At 46.0% G+C, this 21647-nt stretch overlaps 1 protein-coding gene across 10 annotated transcripts in view; it reads left to right on the forward strand.

Moving 5' to 3' along the window:
• The window catches only part of Tenm4 (teneurin transmembrane protein 4), a 710423-nt gene that overhangs the window by 633861 nt on the left and 54915 nt on the right, over positions 1–21647 (forward strand). For all 10 annotated transcript variants that reach the window (XM_029539653.1, XM_029539636.1, XM_029539617.1 and 7 more), the window contains 6 exons: positions 2788–2907; positions 8262–8523; positions 10968–11235; positions 13255–13398; positions 17712–17961; positions 19920–19940. In XM_029539653.1, coding sequence (XP_029395513.1) covers positions 2788–2907; positions 8262–8523; positions 10968–11235; positions 13255–13398; positions 17712–17961; positions 19920–19940 — 1065 coding nt within the window. The remainder of the gene's footprint in view (positions 1–2787; positions 2908–8261; positions 8524–10967; positions 11236–13254; positions 13399–17711; positions 17962–19919; positions 19941–21647) is intronic.

A 21647-nucleotide genomic window follows, 5' to 3' on the forward strand; every position in this document is an offset into this window, starting at 1 on the left:
TCCCCTTTGCTCCAGGATCTCCCCCGACAAAAGCACACGGCATGGAGCATATACAGAGACCGCCACAAAGTGACTTCCCCATCCCCTTCGCTCCAGAGAAGCCCTAATATTAAACAGCGTTCTCTTGACAACTGAAAACCCTGGTTAAACAGAAATAGAATGGAAGTGTTTTCCTCTAGGGCTTGGTCTCTGAGCCAAATGCCTGTCTTGCCATGAAGCCTCTGTGGCCTGCAGGGACTGGGGGAGTCAACTTAATCTTCTGCAGAATCCCAAGCAATCCACAGGAGCCTGCCCTAAAATTACATCTGCTCTGGTTTGCCCAATGGAGACTAAATGATAGCCAAATGGCGCTGATTTAATGTTTCCCAACAACCAGAAAATCCCCACAAGAGAGATAAATCAGAGGATGCTGGTCTGCATGTGCACGGGGTGGGGGTAGCCAGGGCAGCCCCATGAAGGAAACCACCATCAGAGGGCTGGTTACTATCCAGGCAGAATCCAAAAGTACAGTACATGTCAGAAGGTTGGATCATAGCCAGGATCTGAGGCGCTGAGATCTGTTAGTAATTCACTGGAAGGACAAAATTCCAGCAATACAAAATTCAATTGTCTTCCATTAAAGAAAGCCTCTCTCAGTACCAGCTGAGTGCAATTGATGAGTAAATCCCTCCCATTAGTGGAAAGGTAATTTCACATAAATACATCGGGAGAGCTTCAGAACAGGACTGGAAGTCTTGCTGAGCCTCACCTGATTTACTGGTTTGCCATGTCATTGCATTTAGACCAAGGGCCTCAGAAGGAAAACACTGACCGAGTTAGCATTAGCCAGACTGTGCAGGGTGAGGTGAAGTGAGGTGTGTGGTGGTGGTTTGGGGGGTGAGGGGGAGGCATGTGGTGCATTGTGGGTAGTTGTTGTTGCCTTCAGAAAGGACAAGCTGACACGAGTGAGACCAGCTGCTTACAAGGCTGGTGTTAATTGCTTTTCTCATCAAACAGGGAAAAGTTTATCACTTGAGGGAAGTAAGGATCTGCGTGCCTAATAAAGATGGGATAGAGCTTGAGGAGTTTTTTTCATTAGTGCCCACAGGCCTCATTAGTAGCTCTTTCACGGGCCAGAAAGAAGGGGGTGCCTGAACCAGGAAAATGAAGAGAAGGTGAGGCCCTTCATTTTTGCCCGAGATGGGTCATCAATGGCTGTGTCCACAGCACCCTGATCTCGCAGAGCCCTCACCTGAGCCGGCATCTTCATTCCCATCCATTGCGCCTGCACACCAATGGATGTAGCATCTAGCCTAGAAATGGAAGGTCCACACTCCAGTCTCCTGCAGCCACCTTCCTGGTAGCCTTGGGCAAATATTAAGACCTCTCAATCTGCTCATTACAAAAAGCCGGAAAGGATCCTGACAACTTTCTGGATGGTTCCTTCAGAGGCTGCATCAATTTGCCTTCGGAACCACCAGACTGGGGAAGGATTTCTGTCACCATCACATCTAGGGCGGGTCTTCTTTTGGTTTGTTTCCTACTTTGAGGTACTTAGGAAATGTCATCTAGCAAAGTATTCTACTTCTGAAACATGTGAAAATCACCCCCCCCCAGAAGATTGCTAATTGTCCTGTTTATTTGCTCAGTCCCCTGTTTTTCCCCCAGTGACTAAGTACTCCCTAGGCATGGTCCAGGCTCTGCACTACAGAGAAAGCCTTGCAACGCCCTCACACTACCTGATGCCTGGGTGGAGAGGAGAGGGAGGTGCAGCTTGGCAGGGTACCAAGGCCTTGGTGTGTGGTTTCCAGGGAGCAAGATGAGAGTTCTGAGCAGGAACTTCACCGAAGTCCTCTGAAGTGGGTGTTGAAGGACAAGACTGTTGGAGTTTGTGTAGAGGTGACATTTTAGGCAGAAATGGGAGAACATCACACAGACACAGGCACCACACAACATTCTCCTGGAAAATGCAGGAAAAGCGCATAGTTTGTGGTCTAGAATACAAGGGACAAGGAGGAGGGAGCTGGGAGTGGGGACAGGTCCCCAAGGGGGTGCTATCATGTAGCCTTCTCTTCCCAATGCCAGGTAAAAGGAAATATACCCTCCATCCTATTCTCTTGTGATCTCACTTCCAGTAATAAAATGATGGCTATTGTTGCTTACCGTACCACTGTTACATTGTACCTTACCATACCACTGTTACATTGTACCTTACCGTACTACTGTTACATCGTACCTTACCATACCACTGTTACATTGTACCTTACCGTACTACTGTTACATCGTACCTTACCTTACCGTACCACTGTTACATTGTACCTTACCATACCACACCACTGTTACACTATACCAAGATGAAGAACCAAAAAAAAAAAAAAAAGAAAGAAAGAAAACAGAAACAAATGAGGCTCAAAGAACTGTCACATACCAGCACAAGCTCAGAGATCTAGCAAGTAGCAGAGCTGGGATTTGAACCCAGGCCACCCGACTCTGTCGTCACATGCTTGACTATACCGTGTTGCTCCCTGGAGTCAGCTTTCTCCCCTCACAGCAGATGACAGCCCTAGAAAAATAACATTGGCTTGAGATACTTGAAAACGTTTTCCCAGAGTGATTCTCTCAAGGACACGTTGATACCTCAAGAGGTGATTTTTTTTTTTTTAAGAGACTATTGTTTGTATGAAGTGACCACGTGGGACTCCTGGATGTTAGTCATGTATAGATGACCAGTCTTCTGGCTATGACTTCTGTGACTTCCCTGTAGACCATGAAAGGTATTTCATGTTCTTCTCTCTTCTCTTTCCACAGGCATGCTTGTGTCATTCGTGGACAAGTGATGACGTCAGATGGGACCCCATTGGTTGGCGTGAACATCAGTTTCATCAATAACCCTCTCTTTGGATACACAATCAGCAGGCAAGATGGCAGGTAGGAAACCCTTTGTGGGCCAGAGAGAGTTAGGGCCTGAGAATTAGGGGCTATAGACTTGCAGCATAGTTGCCCTGGATCGATTATGTAGACAGAGGGTCAGACCTGGACCCAGACAGACTATATTCTAACACCCAGCTCTGCCACCTACTGTCTTGTCATCTGTGCCTGCCTCCGGCCTCTGTCCCTTTGGCTGTAGACATAACACCTTCTCATGAGGATCTCATTTAAACAGAGGGTTCCTTATCCATATTATGCTGCCCAGTGACTCATGGGAATACTGTCATAAGTCTACTTTGTAATGGATAAGATGGCTCCTTGGAATCTAACCATTTGGTTTCTACATTTCAACTGCTTAGAAGTTGCTCCCATAGAAGCCATTTAGGTGATAGCAGAATTCTGGCCTTTTAATTTCCCTGAGGACCATCAACAATATGAAGTAAAGCTAAGGTGTCCTTAATGACCTTGGACCTCCCCCTACTTTGTGACTAAAGTATGCCTGGACAAATATTGCCTCTCTGGACCCTCAGCTTCCTCATCTGAAGTGTGATTCTAATACCATCTACCTCATACACTAGGAATGGATAGGACACTACAGTGGATGAGGAAGCACCTAGCTTATAGTTTCTGTCTAATAAATCATTGTTTCCTGCCACACAAGAATTCACTTCCTAGTGTGACACACAGTAAGTAAATAAATAGTGGACATAAAAAAAATACTAATTATTGCAAGTTGTTGAATAATGAGGACAGAGTAGCACAAATATTTCAGAGCAAAAGAAGGCAAGAGGAATATTTAGGCTGTCGGTGGTGAGGCGTCCTCTATTTTTAATGAAATCAGGTGATGTCAGTCCATCTGGCTGAGCGTGGGCCCATAAGGTTGAATCCTCACTCTGTGTTGGAAATTATGCTCTAGCCTGATTGATTTTAGCACCTCTTTAATCCAATATCAGATGTGAGCATGTCCCAGCCGAGGTGATAATGAAGCAGGACTCCTCTGTGTGGAGACATGTGTGCCTCTTAGACAGCTTGGCAAGCTTGGTGTACAGTCTCCCCTCCTCCATGCTCCTGGGAAGGGCACAGCTAGAAGGGGGTCTGGGCCAGTCTCCAGGGAGTAAACTGGCCAGGCCAGGCCACTGCCCTGAACAGTTTCTGCCAGAGGCCCCTTAGCAAACACCCACCAGGGCATGAAGGAGCTTCCTTTCTTGATTGTGTCTGTCTCCGGGTTTTGGATTTTACAGAAATGGCAGCCGTGGGAACCCTAGGCCAGGGGTATTCTTAGTACGTTACCGCCCACAGGGGAACAGTCATCCGAACAGGAGCTTTCAGAGATTGTTCTTTTTGCCACAAAACTCTCCACTTGAAAGAGCAAACTGTCAGTCAGTAGGCCCCTCTGGGCTTGCTCAGACTAGGACCCAAGAACTACACCGCAGTAATCCTACATGTTTTGACCTTAGGAATCGCCTGTTCTTTGGCATCTTTGGGCTACTATTTCCCTGTCTGTGCTATGCTGGCCCTATCTACTGTTTCTTGAGGGTATTGAGCACCAGGAGGGAGGCTTCCTGCATCAGCCTCCCACACTGTGACATAGAAAAGGTGCTTGTATTTCAAATAACTCCTCGCCCATGCACCACAGGCCTGAAATGTTCTTTCCAACACAGACATAATGTATGGGAACGTTATCACTTGTTCCCATAGTTGTGAAACTCCCTCTGCTGTACATGAACAGAGAGCATCTGGCCCAGTCCACTCCTTCCTTGGCTCAGTTTCGCTTATGCCTGGAATATAGGAGAAGCCGCAAGGCTAAAGATAGTCAGCAGGTGAGAATGAGTGCGTGTGCACTGAAGGCCTAGGCTGCATCTGACTCACCAGCACAATCTGCGGTTTCCAGGCAGCACCAGGACACACTCACCAGTTCCCTACCCACAACTTCACACACACACACACACACACACACACACACACACACACACACACACACCGCCTGATGTCAAATGTTAACAGTAGCTCATACACAGAAAGCAGTAACAGAGAAGATACTCAAAAAAGATGGAAAATGCAAGCCATGAAGAAAAACCAAGAGACCTGGAGTCAAGAGAAGTGGTTCAGGCTCGATGACTTGAAGTGTGAGGTCGTGCTGAGTATGGTGCCCAGGGAACGAGTGGCATCCTGGGCTTGCCCATCCATCACTCGAGCTAATTTGTGGCCTTGCCAAATTGTTATGGTGCTCAGCCTAATTTTATAGAATGAGAAACTGAGGCTTGGAAAGGTGATATAACTCACCTGTAATGTAAGAGTGGTGTTTGACCAACAAGAGGTAGGCTCCATTTGAGAACCTTCCCTCTGGGGTCAAGTCCATGTTCACATCTACAACAGGATTTCCCAACCAGATGAGTAAGTCTGGCCTTGGCCCACTGCACTCAGCCCCTGGCATGGCCAGCTGCCCCAGTCTGCTCATATCCTTGAGGAAAAGTCTTTTCTTGTTTGTCATCTCTCCCTCCCTATAGGCTGCCTCTCTTGAACAGAGCTTTTGAGTCCAGCCAAACTTGTGTTTGGCTGTTAAAAAAAACCAAATGAACACAGATACTACTCATTCGTTATGTGACAGGAATACCACCCTGTAAGTGTTTCCTCCTGATGGTGGGTATTCTCCTAGAGAACATACCCTGAACTCTTGGACTACAATAAATGCCCACCCTTGGTGTTTCTCCATCATCCCTTCCTGAAGGTGCCATCTAACTAATAAACATTAACATAAAAAGGGCAATGAGCAGTCAAGTATGCGGAAAACTCCCAGAAAGAAGAGCCTGTCTTTGGTTTTTGAGGAACCGTAATCAGGGTCATCTACCATGAGCAGAATTTGCCTCTGGGACAGGATGGTTGAATACAAGACCCTTGCAACCTCTAAGGAAGGGGAAGAGTGAACCGGGTAGCCAAAGCTAACCAAAGTTGTATGTGTCAAGGTAAACATGAGAGCCTGTGTTGAGGGGTCTCACAAACCAGCGACAGAGATAATCACTGGGTTGATCTGAGTCAGTAGCCAAGGCAAAAAGGATCTTGCCCATTTAGCAGTCATTTAAGAAGAAATGGTAGTGTCTCATGTATTCATGCTGTGAGCTAAGTGTCCCTAGAAAGACAGAAAAATGGGTGTCCTGGACACTGGAACACTTGCAGTGCACTGCGGCATAGGCTGTCAGGAGTCTCCGTGACACAACAGACCTCTAGGAGGAGACAAGAATTCTGCCTGAGCAAGGCTTTGTCATGGCAGGCTCTGCAAGCATGCCCTAGCTGGGCATGATAGCACACGCCAGAAATCTCACATCTTTTGAGGCTGGAGCAGAAGAATTATGAGTTGAAGAGCAGCCTGGTCTACACAGAGAGGTTCTGTCTCAAAAAATAAACCCCTAAAGCTAAATGTACCACTCAAAAGGACTTTGTCCAAGGAGATATTACAGTAGAAGAGAGCTGGCAGACAAAGCTACTAGTCTCAGGTCACCATAGCAGATAAAAAAGCTCAATACACAAGAACAAGAAGGAGGGAAGCCCAGACATGTTCCAAAAACTGAAGTCCTAATGCTCAGAATTACTCAAAAATGGACCTGCGGTCCTATGGCTACAGCAAGCTCTTGGTGTCTGGATCTGTGCAAGTGTGAAATGAACAGCCTCTTGCTGGTAGTTCGGTAGAAGGGACCAGCCCTTCACATTGGGAGAAACATGGGAACATGACCACTAAGTTCATTTCTTGATGGCTTCAAACTTTCTTTTTAGAAAGATAAAAAGCAAACGCTAGGCGGGGCTCTCACACACCAAACACAGGGCTTGGAGTGACAGCCAAACACTAGTCTTGGCTAAGCAGACCTATCCTTCAGGATATGTGCTACACCTTGATTTCCAGCCCCTGTACCCATAACCTGAGCTCTCCTAGCCTCTGATCATGTGGCTACAGGACAGAGGCTGTTCTCGATAGAGGGCTGGCAACTGGCAGAAACATTAAGGTAGGCAAATGGGAACTCACATTCCTTGACTTTCAAAACTGAAAGGCGCACATCATGGTTTATAAAGGCAAGTGCCAGGTAAGGTTTATCTGAATGTGGTAGGGACTGAGGTGCCAGATCCTGACAACTGCTAATATGTTTCTGGAGGAGTCCTATCTGGGAGTAAGGTACTTAGGGGTAAAGCAAGGAGGATTTTTATCTACATGCTCTCACACAAACCTGAAACAAGAGGCCCAGGGTAGAGCTGTCTGAGGCAGCGAAGGACCTGGAGAACAGAGCCAGAACAAGAATCAGGAGCATGCATTACTGCTCAGAACACCCTTAAAGAGCCATGAACCGAAGCTGTCTCTGGATGCTTTGTCGCAATAATCTCATTTCAGCTGGGCACTTGGGTTTGCATTTCCCCCTTGCACTTACAAGATACTGTGGTTCTAATTACACAGTCTCAAACTGCTTAGCTGCTTAGGACTTCAGAACAACCCCTTTGAGAGATGGACAGATGGCCCAATGGAGAAAGTACTTCTGTGTAAGCATGAGAACCTGAATTTGGATCTCCACCACCACCCACATAAAAGCTGGGAGGGAGAGACATATGGGTCCCAGGGGCTAACTGGGCAGCTAGTCCAGACAAAACTACAAGCTCCTGGTTCAATAAGAGTCTTGTCTCAATGCCTGGACCTGGTAGTGCATGCCTTTAATCCCAGCACTTGGGAGGCAGAAGCCGGTAAATCTCTGAGTTTAAGGCTGGCCTAGTCTACATAATGAGCTCCCGAACAGCCAGGACCATAGACAGACCCTATCTAAAAACTAAAAAACAAAAACAGAGTGGGGATGGAGGAGAAAGCCCTCTATATACCTATATCAAACTACGGTCTCCATACATACACATATACAGATGCATGTGCATGTGTGCATGCACACACACATACATATATACATGCAGAGAGAGAGAGAGAGAGAGAGGAGGGCTGGCTGATTTACTCATGGCCACACCATAGTTCATGGCAATAAGGATTCAATGCAGGGTTCATAATGCCCAGGGAACACTTATTCAGTCTCATTCTGCTGGCTCTTTGTGGGCTCTGGCTAACACGGTAACAGCACCAGGCTGAGGTTCACCCGCTGCCCTGGGTTCTGCCAAACAGCTCCTGCTGCAGTGGTTAATTTGGCATCTGTAAACTCTCCCTGGCCAATCATCTTGTAGGAACCACTAACGGTTTCTGCAGTCATTGTCACTGTGGCTGCAATCCAGTCTCTGGGTGTCAGAGTAGCGCTCACCGAGTACTCAGCCCCTTCCTGTGACTTTCAGGATCTCATTCTCTTCATCTTATTTCTGCTGTTACTGTCCCCCACCCACAGCTTTGACCTGGTCACAAATGGCGGCATCTCCATCATCTTGAGATTCGAACGGGCACCCTTCATCACACAGGAGCATACCCTCTGGCTACCCTGGGATCGCTTCTTTGTCATGGAAACCATCGTCATGAGACACGAGGAGAATGAGATCCCCAGCTGTGACCTGAGCAACTTTGCCCGCCCCAACCCTGTGGTCTCTCCATCCCCACTGACATCCTTCGCCAGCTCCTGTGCTGAGAAAGGCCCCATTGTCCCAGAAATCCAGGTACCCAGGCACCTTGATGACATCAGGCTATTCTTTTATTTTATTTGGGGGCAGAAGATAATCTCACAGACAATGGCAAAAGAGAAAGTACCTGTACGGGCCTGGGTAAGACCCCCCAAAGCCCACTTTGCCAAATTGCATCATGGGCATGGCATCAGAATATGAAGACTATCTTACATGCTAGAGACTGGTGCACGCCTCCAGTCTGCCTGGCACACTGGGGTTTGCAATAAACTCCTCGGCTCTTCCTACCCTGTCTTCCTGTTCATTCTTCTTTGTTCTTCAGCTTTCAGAATCTCACCTCTCTTGGTATTTCTGCTCTAAGTACTTATAATAATAGTTTCTATGAATAGGAATAAGCCATGGGACCCCAAGTATTAAGCATTTTAATAAAGAGTAAATAAGAAAAATGTAACATGAGGTACTTAGCACGATGTCTGATACCTACTAAGTGCTCGATAAATTTTAGCTATTATTATTGCTAAGATTATTTAACACGTGCTGCCTTTGTGCCAATTAAGGATTGCTTTGGATCAAATCTACACACGCAAATGGTTTACTTCATTATCATTAAAGGGAAGTAATGGAGAAAAAATGTATTTTAATCTGATGAAAATTAAGATAGATTCTTTGCCTAGCAAAACCGTTCTAAGCTGGATCTCCTCCATCATCCCCAGTCTGTAGGCAGAAAAGAAGGCCAGAGAACGAGGGGAAACAGCAGCACAGAAGTCCAGAGAAGCCCAGGTCACCTGCCTGCCTAATGAGACCTCAGCAATGTGCATGTTAATAGGTTGTCCTGGTGTGTGTGTGTGTGTGTGTGTTTCACGCCTAGAGGAGCAAACACATCTCCCTGAGCGTCCCCTGTTGAGCAGTTTCCAGTGTCAGTCCCCAATAAAAAAACATAACCATTTCTGGATTCTCACTGTATAGAAAGCTCACTCCTTCTCAGAGATTCAGCGCCTGTCTCCTGCCTCAGTGGCCAGGCTGACCTTTTGTATGAAATGCTTGTCAGCAGAGACAGAACTTGCTGGAGAGAAGTAATTTGTTAGTCAACCCTGGCTCGGCTCCAGCTAGACATCTTTTCCCAGGAGCAGGGACTGTGCAACAAATGAGGTTCAAGGTCAGATTCTCTTTACATTGCTCTCTGAGCTGGGTGCCCACAGGTTCAGCGGGGGCACAAACCTTGCTTACTGTTAGTCCCACAAAACACCTAAAAACGAACTCCCGGTCCCATTGTTGGTTGATGTTTGCAAGTGCTGGGATGTGGAGATTGTGATGGGTGCATTAGCAAAGGGAAATGTTTATGAGAGCATCAGGCCAGCACTCAAACGCTGCCTATGGCTCACCCGGGTGTGTAGCCTACTTTGCCTGGAACTATAAACTGTGGCCTGGGAAGGCGGCCCTGGATTAAGCCCAATCTATAGCGTTTCCTGTATTTGGAAAAGCATCAGAGCCAAAACATCTACACCCTTCTATAGGATAAACAGAATGAGAAGGGCTCAGCTCCCCTGTAAACACGGGGTAAAAATAGCCACATCCCTTGAATGGACATGTTAGGCTCAATTGACTTAATGTTCCCTTCTTGAGCAAGAGCCCAGAGCATCGAGCTGATGACAGTCCCCTGTGTTTGTCTTATGGTGGTCATCTGGAATGCACTGACTGTTCCCTTCTTCAGTCGTCTCTGCTCATCTGGAAGGCACTGGGGTTGGGAGCCACTGTGCACTGAAAATTCCTCTCTGGGGACAAACTGGGACATTGGAACAGGACCTTGTCAGGTTCTCAAGCACTGCCTGATGATGTATTTGTTCAGCCTAGTGTGGTCTCTGTTGACTGTCCTGGAAAGGCTACATTTAAACTACATCTCACTTTAAGAAAGCTCCAGGTAGAAACCATCATCTATCAGGCTCCGATTGCTGTCTACATTAGTCTTTCTTCATAGCAGCCCTGCTCTCAACTCCATGGGTACCAGCCATACCCTGTCCTGCCTAATGACAGCTAGGCACTTTGTATATGTGGCCTTACTGGTATTGATCCAGTGAGGAAGTGCAGATTCTGAGATTCCTTGAGTTTTCCTGACTGACACAGCTAATGAGTCAAAGCTGTACATTGTTGAGTATCCTTATGTATCCTCTCAGGCCCACGAATAAAATATCTTCATTTATGTTGCACTGGAGAGGGGTCCAAGGCTCACACAGGTGAGTTTGTTAGTGCAGGTACACCATGTAGGAACCAGCCCTGGAGACGGGCCAGTCCTCCTCCTGCCTCTCCCGTTCTCTTCCCTCTCCTCTCCCTACATCTTCCTGCTATTCTTCCTTCTCCTCCTCACTGGCGTCCCTTCTGCTTCCTCCTGTGCCTCCTGAACACCCAAAGGCCACAGGCCTTGGATGTCACTTCTCCCCAGACCCACAGTGATATATCCCTACTATGATCTGTCTGTGCTGTAGGCTCTGCAAGAAGAAATCGTCATTGCTGGCTGCAAGATGAGGTTGAGCTATCTGAGCAGCCGCACCCCTGGCTATAAGTCTGTCCTGAGGATCAGTCTCACACACCCCACCATCCCCTTCAACCTCATGAAGGTCCATCTCATGGTGGCGGTCGAGGGTCGGCTCTTCAGGAAGTGGTTTGCTGCAGCTCCTGACCTGTCCTATTACTTCATCTGGGACAAGACAGATGTCTACAACCAGAAGGTGTTTGGACTCTCAGAAGCCTTTGGTAAGTGCTCCCCTGAGCACCTGCAACACAGGCTCCACATATTGGCAGAGACAAAGCAAAGCAAAACCAAGGAATCCCTCAAGAATGTGACTTCCTTCCTTCCTTCCTTCCTTCCTTCCTTCCTTCCTTCCTCCCTTCTTTCTTCTTTTCAGGTCAAAACCTGCTAGGGCTTAATGGGGCTGTGAGACCTCAGTAGCTATCCAGAGCCTAGAGGATACATCGAAAGGCCTGAGTAAGCAAAGCCCAAGCATGGAAAGTGGTTACAGAACAGTCCTCAGAAAGCACTATGGTGCTGTGTGATGGGCTAAGATATCCTGAGTGCCAGGAAAGCAGACTATGCACGTGTTATCTGGCCACTCTGCACCCATGCTGCTAAAACCTAAAATTAAAACAGAGGGGCCAAGGTTGGGCTACCTCCATATTTTCAGTTATAAGAGCTAAAGTCAGAACTTGTGCAAGATGATTGTCCCTCCAACTTCTAAATTAGAGCAGGGTCCCAGAAGCTTCTGAGAGAGACAGTCAGTAGTCATAATTCCTAGGGAGATGACTGAGGAGCAATAGCCCTGCAAATTCCTTCAGCTCAAATCCTAGTCCCAGTCAATTGTCTTCACTTAGCAAAGACAGAAAGGAACTGAGAAGCCACATTGCACTTAGGAAGGGAAGAGAGAAGGGAAAGAAGGGAAAAGGAGTCCTGGGAGGCAGGAAGGAACTGAGAGGATCTCTTGAGCCCCTACTCCATGAAATACTATAGGTTGGGCTTAATGTGTCAGACACATTAGCATCACAATGAATCCCACAGCCACATCCTTTGGAGGATGCTAAGGCACCAACTACAGTGACATCTTAAGGATGCAGAGATAGATGGAAGAGAACTAGATTCATCCAGATCTTCATTAGGATTTGCATCCCTACCCTGTGACACAAAGGGTCTCTGGGAACAGAAATGCCATATCTCACCATTCACAACCCTTCTATCATCTGCCATCTACAAAAATACAGCCAAGGCCCCAAGACCCCCCTCAGTGACATGAGCACATTTAGTGCCCACTTTGCAGTTTCGGAAGGTCCATGCTGTGAGATTCCAGCACTAGGGCTCATTCTGCTGAGATCATCATAGCCAGCAGTAAGGCTCGTGACTGCCACTGAAACTTGGGCACATCGTCTAGCCCACTCCTCTGTTCCTGTAAGTGGTTAGCCATCCTTTAAGGCATCTGTGAACAACATTCAGAGGCTAGCCAGTTATTAGCTCTCGTGTCAAGCACATGGTCAGATGTTGCTATCTAGAAAACAGTGCTCTTTCTGAGGAGTTACTCAGGAGAGATAGCTTGCCTGTCTCAGCTGATGCTCCCTCAGGCCTGAGCTTCCACAGAGACCAAGCTTAGGAAAACTCATATTTTTTTTAAATCATAGATGACTGAAAACAATCAACTTTTCAACTGAGTGTTTTTCTTTAAGCACCTCCTATGACATCAGCTGGCCTTTGTAACCATGATGTCCAGGGGGCGAGTAATATTTCTGGATTGGACATGATTAGATTCTCACCTGATTGAGCATTGTGTCACTCTCAATTGTCTACACCTACAAATAAGGCTACAGTGAAAAAGTTCATAGGATATTATAGAGTTTGGATCCTCAAAATGTATATAAAAGCCAACTTCTCTCCACACACATGTATACACACACCCACACATACATATGCACTCACATACACGTGGATATTACCACAACATATACGGAGCATTTTAAAAGATTATTCCCCAGAATCAAGTCACTTGGGTCTTTTTGAACTATTTAACTTTTCCTAATAATATGTAGTTGTCCTTCAAAAAAAAAAAAAAAGTTTTTAAGCCCCAGCATTACTGTGTTGGTATTTGGTATTTCACATGATTCTAATTCCCAAGAACAAGCATGATACTTTTTATCTGTCCTATAATAGATAATCATAGGCCTTGCCTGGGGGGCTGAGGCTCAGAGAGGACACTTTGCTCACTTGTGCACTTTGCTCTCATGTCCCTGTAGTTTCCGTGGGTTATGAATACGAATCCTGCCCGGATCTGATCCTGTGGGAGAAAAGGACAGCGGTGCTGCAGGGCTATGAAATTGATGCCTCCAAGCTGGGGGGCTGGAGTCTGGATAAGCACCATGCCCTGAACATACAGAGTGGTGAGTGGGATCATGGGGCTCCTTGAACTAGGCTAAGGTGGCCTCTCCTTTGCTATCTTGTTATCCTTACACAAAAAAGAAAAGAAGGAAGAAAGGAAGGGGGAGTGGGGGAAGCATACAGTGAAAATATGGGCTCCAAGGAGATCCATCATTTAGAAGGCTGTCAGAAAATGACAGATGAAAGCATAGGACACCAGAGAGACATAGGAGAAGTACTCCATTCTTTGTCATCAAAGCAACAATGGAGAGAGGATCCCTGTGAAGCATCCCAAAAGGTCTAGGATTAGCTCTAGTATCAAGTAGGAGATACTCTAAGAGCAGCCATGAGTGAAGGAAGTGTAGCTCTGAAGAAGAGTTCTTGGAGAGGAGGTCCATTCTCTGTAATTTGGGCTAAGTGAGATGGAAGAAAGAACTCTTGGAGTTCAGGCATAAGCAGCTGGAACCTGGGGTAAGAAAATTATGACATCGGGCTTCATCCACAGTCGGTGTCACTCATATCTGTACATTAAGAAACCCAGTCTGAGCCAGGCGTGGTGGCACACGCCTTTAATCCCAGCACTTGGGAGACAGAGGCAGGCAGATTTCTGAGTTCGAGGCCAGCCAGGGCTACACAGAGAAACCCTGTCTCAAAAAAAAAAAAAAAACAAAAACAACAACAACAAAAAACAAAACAAACAAACAAAAAAGGAACCCAGTCTGACTCTCTTCTGCCTTGGGACAGGAACCATAGTGACAATGTTGTTATCTTCTACCTAGTATTCCCTAAGCAGGAATAGTAATAATGTTAGTTATTAGGGATAGTAATAATGTTGCTTATTTAGGGGGTAGTAACTATGTTGCTTATTAGGGACAGTAACAATGTTGCTTATTAGGGATACTAACAATGTTGCTTGTTCGGGGTAGCAACAATGTTGCTTATTGGGGATGGTAACAATGTTGCTTGTTAGGGATGGTAACGATGTTGCTTATTAGGGATGGTAACAATGTTGCTTATTAGGGATAGTAACAATGTTGCTTATCTCCGGACTAGTCTAAAATTGGAAAGATGCTTGTCAATCCCATAGCATGTTTAAAATAGAGGTGAAAACCCATATCAAAAAATGTATAACAAAAGACTTGAACATTCCTATGAGTCTCTAAAACAGGAGCAAAAAGACAAGGACTCAGCACATGATAAAATTAGAAAATGACAATCCAGAGCTGTGTGGCACTGATAGAAAAACAGGTAGAGTCATGGGCAGATCAGAAACTTCAGAAGTGACCCATGACCAGTAGCATGGATCAGAGGTGCACAGAATGATCTTGAAGGAGAAGCACAAATGTCAGCAAACATGAGAAAGGATTGCTTAACATCCTTTTGTCATCAGGACATGAAAATCCAAACCTAGGAAAGTCTATCTTACCCCAGTTGGAATGGCCAACATCATCAAGATCAATCCAGGAAGTGGAGTATGAGGACAATATATTCAACATAGAGTTTATTTTCCTCAAAGTTAATATAAAAACAAACCTTTAAAAATAAATAAAATGGAAAAAGGAAAACAATAATAGAAACGATACAGGAAAGGAAACCCTTATACACCATTGGCAGGAATGCGATTCGATGTTCCTATAATGCAAAACAGTGTGGAAGGTCCTCAGACAACCACATGAGAGGATGCCCCAAAGAATGTTACTCACCCTACCATAGAGATGCCTAGCCACCATGTTTACTGCTACACTGCTCACAATAGCCACATTATGAAACCAGCTTAGCAGTGCATCAAGAGATGGATAGATAAAGAAAATGTATCTTATATAATGGAGTCTTATTTAGCCATAACAAAGAATAAAATTACATTATTTACAGGGAAATGGACAGGACTGAAGAAGATAATATTAAGTAAAATAAGCTCGATTCAAATACCTTGTTTTCCTAATGTGAGGAATCTAATTTTCCCCTCAAATGATGTAGAAGCAGAAAGGTATCTGTTTCGGAACACGGTGGAGATGAAGGCTAGAGGGGAAAGAGAAAGCAATGGACAAGGTGAATGGGGGTGTATATGAAAATGGAAAAAACAAAAAAAACTAGGTTTGGCTCACAGTATCCAAAATTCCGAAGTAATAGAACTGTGATCAAGCTAAATTTTGTTTCTCACTCACTTGCAAACCTCAGGGAGGCAGATTATCTTGGGCTGCAGGCTCAGAATGAGGCTCCTCTGTCCTCCTTGTTCATCATGGCTTTTACCCCAAGGTCACAGTCCAAGATGACTACTTCAACTCCAGCCTGCACATCCTTGTGGATGTAGGAACATCATCAAGGAGAAGGAAAAGGACCAGGAGTCAGGCCCTTCCAGTGTGAGGATGCTGCCCAGCAAATGATCTCAGCATGGACACTTAGGAGCCACTGGCCAAAACTCAGTGTCAGATGAGGCTACTCCAGGGTCATGACTGCTCCAGGCAGACATGTGTCCAGCTAGGTGTTGGGAATTATGTTAGCTACAGAAGAGGAAAGGGTGGATGGGCCATCGGTGGATAATGGGGAAAGGCTTGCCTTGCACCCTGTGCATATATAGAAATTTCATACACTAGAGAGAGAGTATCACATGTCATGAGATACACGCTTCAGAAACTAATACTAGAGAAAATCCTTCAATGTATTTAGAAAAACTATGCTACACCTCCACTCCACATTCTGTGCAAAATAAATTTAAATAGTTTTCAACATCCAAATGTGAAAGTACTCTAAAATTAATAAAAGAAAGTATAAGCCAGTTTTAAATATCAAGAAAGGATTACAGAAAAAACCTAAAAGGCACATACTTGGATTTAGAAAAATAGCTGGTTAGACTAAGTAAAATTTAGATTAAACCCATTCAATAAAAGACATGGTTTGCACAAAGCTAGAGAGAGTGTGGCACACGGAAAGGAGATTCTTGTGACCTATAGGATCCCAGTCCAACTCAGGTATCATAGAAACAGGTATAGCAGGAAAGATGGTTCAACCTAGAGGCTGTGGCCATAAACAGATGAAAAAGGTGGTCAGGAATGGAGAAAATGTAGATATGTGTGAGAAAGAAGACAAGTCACCGAGGTCATTCAAATGAGTCCCTTCATTTTGTTAGTGGGAAACTGAGAGCCCAGAACAGTGTGAGTAGTAAAGACACTTGAAATCTCTACAGGATATAGGATCACCCTGCCAACTGTAAAACCAGGTAAAAACCTGGGTCCATGCTACTGAGCAGAAACTGTGAGCTTCCCTCCTCTATTTCAGTAAACATTTAATGGTATCTACCATGTGTCAGATGCTATGCTAGGCACTGGAGATATAGAAATGAAAAAGACATGAACTCTACACTTGAAATTGTATTAGTGGAAAGAAGGGAAAGTAAGAATGTACATCTGAATCAGATTCAGACTGAGTCCAGGGGAGGTGCATTAGCCTGAATGTCAAGAGCTGTACCTTGGGGCTGAAGAGATAGCTCAGTCAATAACGTGTTAGTCTTTACAGCACAAGAACCTGAGTTCTGTCCCCAGAGCCTAAGTTAAAAAATGCCAGAAAAAGGTGGGCACTGGAATGATGGCCCAGCCAATAAGAGCCTTTGTTCTTGTAGAAGACCTGGGTTCAATTCCTAGTGCTACAATGGCTCATAGACATCTATAACTCCAGTTCCAGGGAATCCAATTCCCTTCCCTCTTCTGGCCTATACAGGCAGCAGGCACACATGTGATACACATATACATGCAGGCAAAACACTTTTATACGTAAAACATATCTTTTAAAATGTTATGCATGGTGAAATAAGCTTTCAATCCAAGCCCTGAAAAGGAGAAGACAGAGAGATCCCTGGGGATCAATGACAAGCCTGCCTAGCTTACCTGGCAAGTTCCAGGATATGAGAGGCCCTGCATCAAAAAATTAGTAGCCCTCTGGCCTCCATATGCACCTGCGTAAACCTGCACACACAAGCTCATGTACCCATGTGTACAAGTTCGTGCATACAGACACCACACACACCCACACATGAGGGTGGCAGAGGGTAGATATATTTTGGATCTGCCCACTTCCTGCCTGTGGGGCCTTGGCTAAACTGCTGGTCTATTCCATCTGTCACAACAGTGATAATAGTGCTACCTCATAGGCCTAGCATGAGAATTCAATCAGTAAACAGCGGAGCCTCTCAGGGAACCCTGGGTTTCACTGTGGTAGGACAAGTCTCAAAGTGTCTGGCCACGGCCGCATATACTTTGCAAAATCAAGATAACATTGGCCAACCAAAGGAAAGGGAACCAGCCTCCGTTCCCTCCCTTATGTGCATCTCTCCTCATCCCAGGCATCCTGCACAAAGGGAATGGAGAGAACCAGTTCGTGTCCCAGCAGCCACCAGTCATCGGCAGCATCATGGGCAACGGGCGCAGGAGGAGCATCTCCTGCCCCAGCTGCAATGGTCTTGCTGATGGTAACAAGCTCCTGGCCCCTGTGGCCCTCACCTGTGGCTCTGATGGGAGTCTCTACGTGGGAGACTTCAATTACATCCGCAGGATCTTCCCCTCTGGAAATGTCACCAACATCCTGGAGATGAGGTATGTAAGGGGATCTCTTCCCTGTGGTTCCTTGTAATGGCCCCTTGCCATCATGAGGCCCAATAGCCCTACCCATAGGGACCAGAGAAGTAGGTCAGGACAGAGCTGCACCTGCCGGATACTGGGACTTTTCACTTCCCAGCTCCATCAGGCGCTGCCCCCCTGTGCTCTGTGAGGAAGACAGAGTTGTCCGTCATGTCCAGATGACGTGGGAGGCTGGTGACAGCTGAAAATGAGTCCCCTCTGAGCAACCAAACCTTTTTTTTTTCCCTGCATTTAACCAATAGAATCAGTTACAAGGGTCTTTTTGTAAAGACAAAGGATTCACGGCAAGTAAATGTCACCCTGGTTGGCCCTGTTCCTTAGTGTCCCTCTGTCTGGCAAAGGTTGAGATGAAGTGAAGCCCAAGGCTGATGCGGGCTCTCTGGGTGGAGCAGAGCCACTCCTGACCACGAGTGATGGAGCATAGCAACTCTCAGCTGGGGAACAGCTCTTGAGTTTGCATTTTTCCCTATGCCCCTGAGCCAGATCCCTGAGCCCTGTGATGAGGTGGGCTCTATGGTTAAAGGGAAACTGTGCTTCAGAGACAGGGGAGACCTACTCTCAATTTTGGAAAGCTTTTTATAGCTATCTTGGAGCAAAGAAAAAAAAAATCCACCCATATCCTGGTTTGGGATATAAGAACATCCTCCAAAGTGGATGGCAGGGCAGTAGGGCTCCTACTGTTAACCAGTGTGATGGTTCTGTAAGGCATTACCTATTACCAACCTTTGGCAACTAGGGGGAAACAAGCTCAGAGAATTTAAAGTACATGATGTTCAAAGTCCAGCATCTAGAATAGTGAACCCAAACCTAGAAGACCGACACACAGCCCCGCCACCCACCAGGCATGAGAGCTGTTCTACCTTGTAATGTTACCCTCTGCTGGATAAGCATCATTATGCAGCTTTCACGTAAACGGAGGCAAAGCATGCTGACTGGCTGTCAGACGCCACTGTCCTAAGAACCACGAGCATCCCAATCTCCGCACGGGTCACCTGGGGAAGCTCGAGGAGGCGCCCATGCTGTGGGCACCTGGAACAAGGCACATCGGGCGGGGTGAGATACCTGACCACAGAAGGGTACTCCTTGCCCCTTTCTTTTCTCTGTTATGAGGTTAATGCACAGACACTGGTCAGGGAAGAAGAACCCCTTGACTGTTCTTGCTTCAGTCGGATGAACATAATGAGGCAAAGGAGCAAGGGTCAGCTCAATGTAGCAGAGACACTGTGTGACTTTAAGCCAACTTTAAATTCAGGGCCTCCCTGAATTTCCATATCCTCCAAATAAGACATCCTAGTTTCTCTCTCTTTTTCCCACTACTGTTGAGTATCAGGCAAGAGGGGATGATGGGAGGAATAAACAAAATTAGGGAAGAATTCTGTATTATCATCCTGACCTATCCCCTCCAGTCTTTTCCTGCTGGGCTTTGCCTCCATGTCATATCCTCCCTAATTACCCTCATCCTCCAGTCACATGCCACATTTTGAGTAGGCTCTTGGTAAGCTCCCCACGTTTTGAAGGCTGTCATAGAGAAGCACACACGCAGAGACCCGAAACAGCAAGCCTGTACATCTCTCTGGGTGCATGTCTGCGCAAAGAAGAGAATCAGCCACTCCTATCTCTTCTGAGCCCCCACTGAAGTGGCACACCGTGTCAGGTCTGTCCCCTTCCCAGAGTCGGTGGTACGGTGCAGGTGGAGCCCGGCCTCCTCTGTGATCTGTAGCTGCTTGTAAGTGAACTCACTGACAAGGAGTATCCAATATAAAATGTATCAGTGTCATGGCCGCTAAGTCTGTATTTATTACAGTGTTGTACAGTACCATTGCTGTCAAGTTTTTAGCTGCTAATAATGCTTCTAACCCTGCTGCTAACACCTCATTCTTTCTTCTATTCCCTGCTCTCCTGTCTTCTGTCAGAAATAAAGATTTCAGACATAGGTAAGCCAAGCAGTGGAGAATTTCCTGCTTCTCCCCTGCCTTGTTGCATGCTGTATGGTAAGCCACACCTGTCAACTTCAGATGTCTCAATGACAAAGGAACCCCGTGTGGTTAGAAGTTGATAGGAGATAATTGATGCAATTGGAACACCCAGCTCCTGGTGGTGGGGTAGGTGGCAAAGATCCGAATTCCTTGTACCCGTGGTAAAGTGAGACACACTTGTCCTGTATTCTATAGATGTGACAGGCTGGAGTAATAGGAGGACATACTTGAGTGGCACCACCTACTTAATTCTTAGACCGGCACACCATCTAGGCTGTTGAGTGAGTTTCTGGCCATGGTGGGAAGTGCTGACACAGGTGGGAAGTGCTTGCACAGGTGAAGAGTGGGAAAGCAGGTAGGTTCCAGATCTCAAAGTCAGAGCCCTTGGAAGGCCAGGGATCCCTGCAGAGGCTCTTCCAGGCAGGACATCACAGCAACTTTATGCAAAGAACAGACTTCACACAGAACTGTGTAAGCATGTGGATTTGAAAGCTGAGCATGAGCAGACAGAGCCACAGGGGAGACTCTCAGCTGCCTGCATATAAGACTCAGACCACAGTGGTGCATGGGATGGTCCTATTAACGGAGGCTCTTTGGGGTAGTGAAGAGCCAAACACAGCCTGAACCAGCAGTCATTTCTGAATTCACTCCTGTATGTAAGTAGGTATGCGTGTGTGTGTGTGTGTGTGTGTGCACGTGTTATTCTAAGCAATAATTCCTGTGCGCTCTTGCTGCATAGCAGAGAGTCAGACAGCTCACATGAATACCATCTTATATCCGATCTACCCTGTGAGATAGACATCTGCGATTATTTCCAGTTTACAGATGAGGGGACTGAAGCTCCCCAGAGGTATAGCCCTGAAATAATTGCTTCATCTTTGAACTTTCATTTTTATCTTGAAGTTATTAAAAATTACTGTAAGGAACAAAAGGATCTCTGCAAATTATTCAGCCTTTTCAGGCACAGAGAGAAGTTCCAAAAATTGCTATGGAGAGACATGTTACCAGTGGTTATAATAACTGTTACACTCTCCATTACATTGGTTTTGTAATTACCATGTTACAATTTATTATAATTATGATAAGCATGATGATAAGATGCCTCCATCTTTCTCCCAAAAGAGGATCTGAGTCCTCTTATAGCCAATGATACATATAAGGAGGTAAATTCAACAGAGATTGGAACGAAAAGTAAAAACACGGAAGAATACCAGTGATCACCTTAGACTCTAAGCTTCAGGGCCACCAAAGTAATCCTGAAAACATACCTGATGTCCTGGTTCACACTGTCACCAATGGGAAGTATGTGCTTCCCAGGACAGGATTGTCATTTGTTCACACGGTGTCGCATGAGCTTCCTATGGATGAGACTGAACTGCTCAGTGACCTGTCCTCTCCATTTCTATATTGCAGAGATATGCTTCCTGTATGCCTTAAATGAAAACCTGGCATCTAACACTGAGTCATTCAGTCCATGGTGACATCCCCCAAGGCATAGATGTGGTACTGGCAGACACAGCTGGGAAGTCTTGCACCATGTAGCACTAGCTGACCAGCCAGCTTTTTTGGTTTCCATTCTCTATCAGTTGAAAAAGTCATGATTGTCTGTCTGTCTGTCTGTCTGTCTGTCTGTCTGTCTGTCTCTCTCTCTCTCTCTCTCTCTCT

Source organism: Mus pahari, chromosome 1, assembly GCF_900095145.1.
Source record: "Mus pahari chromosome 1, PAHARI_EIJ_v1.1, whole genome shotgun sequence".
NCBI classification, from domain to species: Eukaryota; Metazoa; Chordata; class Mammalia; order Rodentia; family Muridae; genus Mus; species Mus pahari.